Genomic DNA, 9,298 nt, shown 5'->3' on the forward strand with positions numbered 1-9,298 from the left:
ACGGGGGACGGGGGGGGCTCTTTTGACCCCCCTAAGAACTCGCGAACGGTATGTCGTATGACCACCAAATTTTCAGAGAATGGTGTACTAGTGAAAATCTATCATATCCACAAATTTTATGTCGTTATGACGTAATATGACGTCATTATGACGTCATAATTGTGATTTTATTGGCCAAAACCGTGTAAATAGGTTTTTCCCTGAAAACTTCCCTGGTATACAACATAACTTTACCAAAAGTGTTTATGACAGAATATTAGTGTGTACTAAGTCTTATGTTGCCCATAGCAACACCGGTGACGTCATAAAATGACGTCATGCATATTTAAGATATCCGCCATCTTGGATCATGAATCTTGAATTTTCAAAAATAGTTTTTTTTCATGATAAAGCCTAAAATACATTGTAAACATACTCAAGACCTTCATTGAAACCTTTTTTGGAAAAAGAAATGGAAGTATTGATGAAATTTTAATGAAAATAACCTGTATATACCTGTTCTAATGATATGGTCCGCCATCTTGGATTTTGTCCAATGACGTCATCAAATTAGCATAAATTATGCATATTTAATGATAAAATTTACATAAACTTATATGGGATGTTATTAATATTAGAAACCATGAGTAACTTGACATAAAACCCATAAAATTCTATTGTTGAAACAAAAAGTACTAAATTTAGCAAAAAATGCCTGTCAGAAACCCGTTGCCATGGCAACACAAAAAATTATTATCTTATTCCAATGATAAAGAATTGTTGCCAACAATATTTTAGGAAAAGTCACCAAGTTTGGCCGTTCTACGGCTAGCCATTCAGACGCTAGGTGACATCAAAGTTGCCGCGGGCACTTTTAGCCCCCCCCCGGTCTAGGTAGGGTTAAGTTTATTTGCAAAAAGGTGGAATGTTAATGTCACAAGTATCCTCCTTACCTCTTCTAGGTACACTGTAACAGCACGTTGAAGTGCCAGCCTCCTCTTCGTCATGCTGTCTTCAAGGGCTTTACGGTTTTCAAAATTACAATAACGGATCTCAGTAACCGTTACCGGTTCACTTCCATTTTTAGATCCATTGTTGCCAACATCCGGTTTTACTGTATTTTGCGTGTAATACTTTCGGCCAGTTCCCACTTCCGTCTGAAGATCCCTAAGATGATAATCAATTATTAATCGGTTTTCTACTATGAATAGAGTTATAGCGTAAACTACGTATATTGCAAATCAAACAGTTGAAATCCCATTGTTCTAAGTACATTATCTGAATGCTTCCATGCACTATAATAATGCGGGTTTTATTTGAAACACCTCACAGCCCGAAGGCTGAATTACATGTCCCGTACATTGTATAAAAACATATTGTGACAATATAATCATTACATTTTTACAAAACAACACTAAAAGTTAAAATACCAACCTCATTAAAAGTACTAGATTAAAATCAAAGTATATAACGGCATGTTCATTACAGGATTATATTACAGAGTGCTGTTTAAAAGCTGGATGAGGTAAGGCAACGGGCTTTTCGCATATCTTGCTGTGCGTGCTTGCAATTGGTCTAAAACCAATGTCTGTACAGTTCAGACTTGTACAGCTTCTGGGCGAACTTCAGACACAGAGAGACACGTCGGTCCCCGATTTTCTGGAGTTGTAGTGCTTCACATGCTGCAGAGTAACTGTGAAAGTTGTTGCCGAGGATGATCTTAGTTGCCCGCACTCGGATGTTCTTTTGCAATAGTAATTTTGCAATTACTATTTCGTAATTTAACAACAAGGCTAAATGTACAATCTACTACTAGATATCAATTTGATATCTAGTGAAAGACATATTGTCTAATGTGGTAGCCTGTCTATTTAGACTATTTTCTTTGATTACCTCCACATATACTATAGGCAGGTTTAGTTGAAAAGTACTATATACATAACTGTATAGTCTTACCTCCTACCGAGGCAACCATAGTCCACATCTCCTGCAGGGAAGAGCGAGACGAATGGGATGTTTAGTAGATCTGAGACCAGCCTTAACACGAAGGAGAAGGGTTTGGGGTAGTCGTTAATGGACTCTAACCAGTCCTTCAGCTCTGTTGTTAGGGCTGTCGTGTACAACTCCGTGATGACAGCGGCGATCTTCTGGTCTCCGCCTTGAACCACCAGAACCTCGTTACTGTACTCCTGGGCTGATCTGAATGGAAGAGATAAAATATTGAGCACAATCTGTGATTTTGACAAGTAAAATTATAATGTTAACTTAACCAAGTGTCAGTTCTAAAATGAAACAAAAGATTCCATTTTGATAATGCATATGTGTTCTAAATTAATAACAAAGATCTTTCAAAACGAAGCAAGATCGTTTGGAAAATAATAATGACATTGGCATTGCAAAAATACTAGATTATGAAATTTTGCACCAACAACAGGGCTTATTTGCAACTAATAATAAAGTTGTATTCATGACTATATTTAACTATTAAATAAACAGACTTACGCTTGCTTCTCTTCCTGTCTGTTGGCCTGTGATTCAGAATCAGAAGCTGCTTGTCCAGTAGACTCATGTGATTCAGTCTTAGACTCGTGCTCGTGAAACCAGCTACTGGACTTGGTCTGTGACGTCTGCGCTGAGAAGGTGCTGAGGGTCATCTTCCAGTCAGCCTCGGCTTTAGTCGCGAATTCAGACATCGACAGGTCCTGTGTAGCTTGTTTTGTTTTTATAATCTTCAGCTGGCCTCCAAATTTGGCTGACTTGATGTAGTGTGTTCCCCAGCGAAGGTAGAAGTTTTCTGAAATAGAAGTAATATTACCGTTATTGCTATAGACAACAAGCCAACAATAAACGTGTTTTAGATAATTACAAATTGTAGTGGTTTCATCACCAAGAATATACATTTCCCTATTAATAAACAAGTCATAAACGTTTGAAAAATAACATTGAAATTGAGTTTAATGTATTTGCCTTAGTTAATAAACTAAATAGATTTGATATAACTAAACTGAGTATTTCTCTACTTACGGAAGATAATTTCTGCACCGGGAGAGAAGTAGGACTCAGGCAGGGAAATGAAGTCTCGTAGGAAGCCCACGTTTAACTGTTCCGGCGTCACGTCGTCCATGAAGATCTCATATCTAGGTATCACGGATAGTAGCAAGTCATTTTACTTTTCAAAGCTAAATAGCCTGAAAATACCTCATCGGTATTTTTTATTATTATTTTTTACCGGAGAAAAAGAAACATGTTCAGCATTTTATACCACTGAATACTTGTCCTATGAAAGAAGCATCATCATTTATTACCTGAATATGTTTATCTCCAGCATGGCCATGAACGTTTGTGTCTGCTTCTCACTCAGCTGAGCGCTGGCAGAGGAGCTGGCACTGGAGCCTGATGATTGGCTGGATGTGCCACTCTGACTGGAGTGTCCACTCCCTCCCCAGGCAATGAGTCCAAACGGTCCACCCCCTGCTCCGTGTCCAGCAGCCTTGTTGATCTCTTCCTGGAACATGGCCCTGGCAGAAGTGACGGCCGATTTCTCCGCAAGGTATTGCCTGTATTCTTCCGTTGAGCTGAAGGTGTAGGATTCTACATCTGTGTCGTATATGCCTTGCACGGTCATAGAGTCAGGTACTTTGTTTTTACCGTATCTGTTCAAAGAGAAAAGAAGTTACTACGCATGCTGTTCGCTATATGAAGATTTTCGTTAAAAGCAATGTAAGTTTAGATGTATGATAATATTCCTAAAATGACATTCCTTTGACTCAGTGTTCTAGTATTTGTAGTTTATTTTCAATTATCCGTATTCTGCACACACACACACACACACACACACACACACACACATATATATATATATACAAATACACACGCACGCGAACACAAACACACACACACGCAGACTCGCACACACCCACACACATACACACACACATAAACACAGACACACACACATATACAATACACACGCACGCGAACCCAAGCACACCCACACGCAGACGCGCACACACCCACACACAAACACACACACATGTTGTACATTTGACTTTAGAGTTTTATCTTTAGCTGTGCCTACATGATGAAATACCAGAATTGGTAATTAAACCTAGATAATAAGGTGGTGTCAGAATAATCGGGTTCGTCTGGCTATTACTAACGTACAGATTCCTTTCTAGACCTATCTAGACCGGGCTTTTTTGGGCTTGGTGGGAGTATTGATGAATTTTTAATTAAAAAAAAACTGTATAGACCTGTTCTCATAATATGGTCCGCCAACTTGGATTTTGGCCTATGACGTCATCAAATTAGCAAAAAATTATGCATTTTAATGATGAAATTTACCTAAAATCACATAGTATGTTATTAATATTAGAAACCGTGAGTAACTTGACATAAAACCCATAAAATTCTATTGTTGAAATGAAAAATACTTAATTTAGCAAAAAAAATGCCTCTCAGAAACCCGTTGCCATGGCAACACAAAATGTATTATCTTACACCACTGAAACAGAATTGTTGTTAGCAATATTCTAGGAAAAGTCACCAAGTTTGGCCGTTCTAGCGCTAGCCGTTTAGACACTATGTGACATCAAAGTTGACGCGGGCACTTTTAGCACACACCCCTACCGTCTAGAAAGGGTTTTAACACTTACTTATCAGCAAGCTTCACTTACTTATCAGCAAGCTTCACTTACTTATCAGCAAGCTTCACTTACTTATCAGCAAGGTTCACTTAATCTAATTCAGGATAGGGGACTGATATCATAAAGTCATTAGTTTTTAGTAGGGGTCCAAATAAATTTTTAATGTACTAGTATGTAGTTCTTACGTTTGCAAGTTTTTGCATGATCTCTGGATGACACTTTTCTTCCTAGACTCAGCCGAGTACACGCCTCTTCCGTCAAACCCGACGCCAAGGTAGGTTGCGCCGTCGATCAGATTCTGAACATTTGAAAGGTTTTACAACTTTTGTTTCCAAGAAACATGCAAAACAGCTCTAAATAAAAAGCACTTAATGGCCAAAGATGAGAAAGCTTCCTAAACATGGCGGAGGAAATAAAGCAGGCAGACCGATTTTTATTTCCGCAGCACTTGTTATATCTAATACCTACCATGAATCATGAATACAGACGCAGATTGAGATAGATTGCACAGAGAGATGGATTATAATATTGCTCTCCAACAGACAGACACAGGACTTACAGGACAGCCTTTTTGTGGTATTTTGGCCTCCCAGCAGGGGTCTCCATTCTTATAGCCTGTCCCGAAGCAGCCGTTCATCAGAACTGGTCCTAGTCCGGCTGGGTAGGTGTAGGCTGATGCCTGTCCGCCGGAACTGACCGTTTCTTCATCTCTTTAAAATTACAGAAAAATCATATTTTTTTCTGATATAAGCAAACTTGATCTTGATGAGTCCTCATCTAATTTTAATGAACTGATGTCACGTGATTTATTGACGTTTATATTATCATGGTTAAGCAGGCATGATCTCTCAACACTATTTCTATAAAATCCGTTCAGCAAAATATGTTTGAATCACCGTTGTTGAAATCTAAAATTTACACGCTATCCATTGGGGAAAATGCATGTTGTATCTATCTGTTAACTGTATCTGTTCACCTTGTTTTGTTGTGACCTGTGCTTAGCCAACTGTGGCAACATGTTCATTAAAGGTCGTCATTCATTCATGCATGCATGCATTTGATTGTCGCAATATAGTAATTAAGACAACTAAAGAGTGTAGGATTGTTAAAAACAACTATGAACAAACCTGTCTTCCTTGTACTTGTACTTATGTCGGATCTCCCAGCCTGGTGGTGCATACATGTTACCCATCGTGGCTCCTGGTCTAGGAACAAGCTGGATGTCCGCCTATTACACGTAATATGTTTTTTAAAGAATACAGTAAACATTCTCACAGTACTATCATGAAAGTTCATCTGTGTTGGTAGTTACATGTTTAAAGTTAAAACTTTTGATCCAACACAAAAATTCTCTCACCTAGAGCTTTCAACCAGTCACTCTGGTCTTCCTCAGTAGACATGATCTCTCAACACAATTTCTATAAAATCCGTTCAGCAAAATATGTTTGAATCACCGTTGTTGAAATCTAAAGTTTACACGCTATCCATTGGGGAAAATGCATGTTGTTGAGAAGGAACAGGGCTTTAATAGAGTTACCTATAGAAAACTTTACCCTACAACAGACACTCCACCGAAATTCTACGGACTTCCAAAGATTCATAAGACTGGTGTACCACTTAGACCCATCGTTAGTAGTATTGGTTCCATTACTTACCCCAGTGCAAAATTCTTGGCTGACATACTTTCCCCTTTGGTTGGCAAGTCCCCCCATCATATTGTGAACTCCCAACATTTTACGGAACTCATAAAAGACCAACGTGTAGAAGAGGACGAGGAACTCAGATCCTTTGATGTTACAGCCCTGTTTACCTCAGTTCCTATTGATAAGACTTTGGATGTTATAGCAAGTAGACTCCAGAACGACACCACACTAGCACAACGTACAACTCTGACTCCCAAACATGTTGTAAGCCTTTTTAAGATCTGTTTGGAGTGCACGTACTTTGTACATAATGAAGTGTTTTATCAGCAAATTCATGGTGCAGCAATTGGCTCCCCAGTTTCTCCCATTGTCTGTAACCTTTACATGGAACATCTAGAACAGTTGGCTATTAACACTGCCCCCCACCCCCCCACTTTGGTGGTATCGTTATGTTGATGACACTCACACGAAGTTGAAGAAAGTACATGCACAGGAATTTACAGACTTTCTGAACAGTTTAGACCCTGATATTAAGTTTACTACTGAGGAGGAACAGAACAGATCTTTACCTTTTCTTGACACCCTTACAGTCATACAGGAGGATGGGTCACTACAGATACGGATTTACCGGAAACCCACACACACAGATCAATACCTAAACTTTGACTCTAACCATCCACTTGACCACAAACTAGGGGTGATTAGGACTCTATTTCACAGAGCCAACACCATAGTGTCAGATCCACAGGATTTAGAGACTGAGAAGTCCCACCTGACCCAGGCATTAAAAACTTGTGGCTACCCCCAGTGGGCCATCAACAAAGCGACCTGCCCAAAACCTCCTAACACCAAACCCTCAGCAGGAACAAAGTCCAAGAGGTTGGTGGTCCTGCCATACATCAAGGACTTGTCTGAAGCTCTCAGGAGGATTTTCATTTCCCACGGGATTGCAACTTGTTTCAAACCAACCACTACTTTAAGACACATTCTTGTTGCGCCCAAGGATAAAACCCCCAAAGAGAAGAAGTGTGGTGTCATCTACCACATCCCCTGCCAGGGCAAGAACAACAGGGGGCCCTGCCAGGAAACTTATATTGGTGAAACGGAGAGGTCTCTAAAAGCCAGGTTTCAGGAACATACACGGCCTAGTTCTGCCAGTTCGGAGGTGTCTCAACACATTCACATAGAGTCACCCGGACACCATGTCTCACTTGACACTGTAAGGATTTTAGACACTGAACAAGACTATTTCTTGAGAGGGGTGAAGGAAGCCATTTACATCAGGGCCCATCACCCTACATTGAACCGCGACGGGGGCCGACATCGTCTACCAGATACCTTTGACCCAGTGTTGACGTCACACTTCAAAGAAGCCACGTGACAAGCTTCACTGGGTCAATCTACTGAGGAAGACCAGAGTGACTGGTTGAAAGCTCTAGGTGAGAGAATTTTTGTGTTGGATCAAAAGTTTTAACTTTAAACATTCTCACAGTATGTGTTTTACCGTAATGTAAAGCAGTCAATTTTTTAAGTATATATGATAAATGAATTATCATTCCATCTTATTTTACCGAACTTTTCTTCAATATGTTGGTCTGCACACAAATTGAAAATTTTCTTTTAGTGGTAAGGGCGTCCGAAAGCTGTTCAAACTGCTCCCGAACTTTAGGCAGCCTTGATCGACTTGTGTTCGCGGACCGAACTTTGTTCTGAATGTGTGACAAGAGCTTTACCAACCTCCTCTACCGGCCGATTCAAACCCGCTGCCAGCCCACTGGTGTCCTTCAGCAGTTCTTTGTACTCATCGTCGAACTTGTCCATCTGTTTCCCCAGGTAGTCCTGCAGACCGCTCACCACCTTCTCCTGGTGGTTCTCCACTACACCGTCCGCGATCCTGTCGCCAAGCTGGCTGACGACTTTTCCTCCTATTTCTTTCGCTGCTGCTGCCAGAAATGCAGGAACTGCCTTTTTGTTCTCTATGTGGCCGTCAGTAGAACTTCCAGCCTTAGTCTGGGTTCCTGCATCATTATTAAAAGTAATACTATGATTTTTTTGCCGCAATGTGCATAAGATAAACTTAGAGCTCAATCAATGACATTCTATTAGATAAAATCCATCAAATTTTAGTTCAATTCAATTTTACTAAAAAGTGACTTGTTTATGGCATCATTTTCGTGCCAAAATCATTTCAAAAAAGGTACCTTAAATTGACGTAAATACGTCTACGCTGCTGCATTCAAAAGTACCATTTTGAATATACGACAAGGGCCTTACGTAGGGGCATTTACCATACCTAACGAATTCCGTGTCAAAAATAGTTTACAAAATGTACCTTAAATAGAAATGCAACTTTCGTATTATACGTACCGCACACTACGTACAATACAACTAGCATGTCGTACATGGCAAGCTAAGCATTCATCATACATCGTTACCATACGCTGTATTGTAAAGCCCACATTTCAACATGGTCCATATACCCTGTGGCATCATTTTTGTGTCAAAAATCGTCCTAAAAGAAGATCACGTCCTCTAAACCTCTGGCCTGGTCATGCTACTTAGCGACAATACTGAGGATGGCATACAAGCTTCCAAAAGATCCATGACTCAAGATCTCAGTACATGCAAACAGAACCGACTCATAAATTCCGCAAAAAGCCAGCATGTGCCGGTTTGTTGTATACGTCACTATGTGCTGACGCAAATCCACAATACCGGCTTTGTATTTATGTGGTTTTTTATTTTTGGTCGGAATTTTTTTTATTCGCCCGCGCGCACTAGCTTGGGGGGTCTTTAGAGGATGCCATTCTTAAAATTAAGGCGACACGGCCTAACTTAAGCCTGTCCCTCCCATTACAAACATGGTTATGTCCCATTTGAAACCAAAGCATCGTACCCCTAACGTAAGCCTGCCCTCCCCCCATCTCAAACATGGTTATGTTCCACTTAAAACCAAAGCATCGTATACCCGTAACTTAAACCTGCCCCCCACTTTAACACTACCTAGACCGGGCTTTTTTTTACATGGGG

At 40.2% G+C, this 9,298-nt stretch overlaps 1 protein-coding gene across 1 annotated transcript in view; it reads right to left on the minus strand.

Moving 5' to 3' along the window:
* The window catches only part of LOC109467177, a 33,382-nt gene that overhangs the window by 12,213 nt on the left and 11,871 nt on the right, over positions 1–9,298 (minus strand). Inside the window, exons 2-10 of the mRNA XM_019765121.1 lie at positions 8,006–8,286; positions 5,753–5,853; positions 5,185–5,335; positions 4,811–4,923; positions 3,285–3,632; positions 3,004–3,116; positions 2,482–2,773; positions 1,936–2,178; positions 933–1,146 (exon numbers count right to left, since the gene is read on the minus strand). Coding sequence (XP_019620680.1) covers positions 933–1,146; positions 1,936–2,178; positions 2,482–2,773; positions 3,004–3,116; positions 3,285–3,632; positions 4,811–4,923; positions 5,185–5,335; positions 5,753–5,853; positions 8,006–8,286 — 1,856 coding nt within the window. The remainder of the gene's footprint in view (positions 1–932; positions 1,147–1,935; positions 2,179–2,481; positions 2,774–3,003; positions 3,117–3,284; positions 3,633–4,810; positions 4,924–5,184; positions 5,336–5,752; positions 5,854–8,005; positions 8,287–9,298) is intronic.

The sequence above is a fragment of the Branchiostoma belcheri genome, unplaced genomic scaffold (assembly GCF_001625305.1).
Source record: "Branchiostoma belcheri isolate BF01 breed outbred unplaced genomic scaffold, Haploidv18h27 scaffold177, whole genome shotgun sequence".
NCBI lineage: Eukaryota > Metazoa > Chordata > Leptocardii > Amphioxiformes > Branchiostomatidae > Branchiostoma > Branchiostoma belcheri.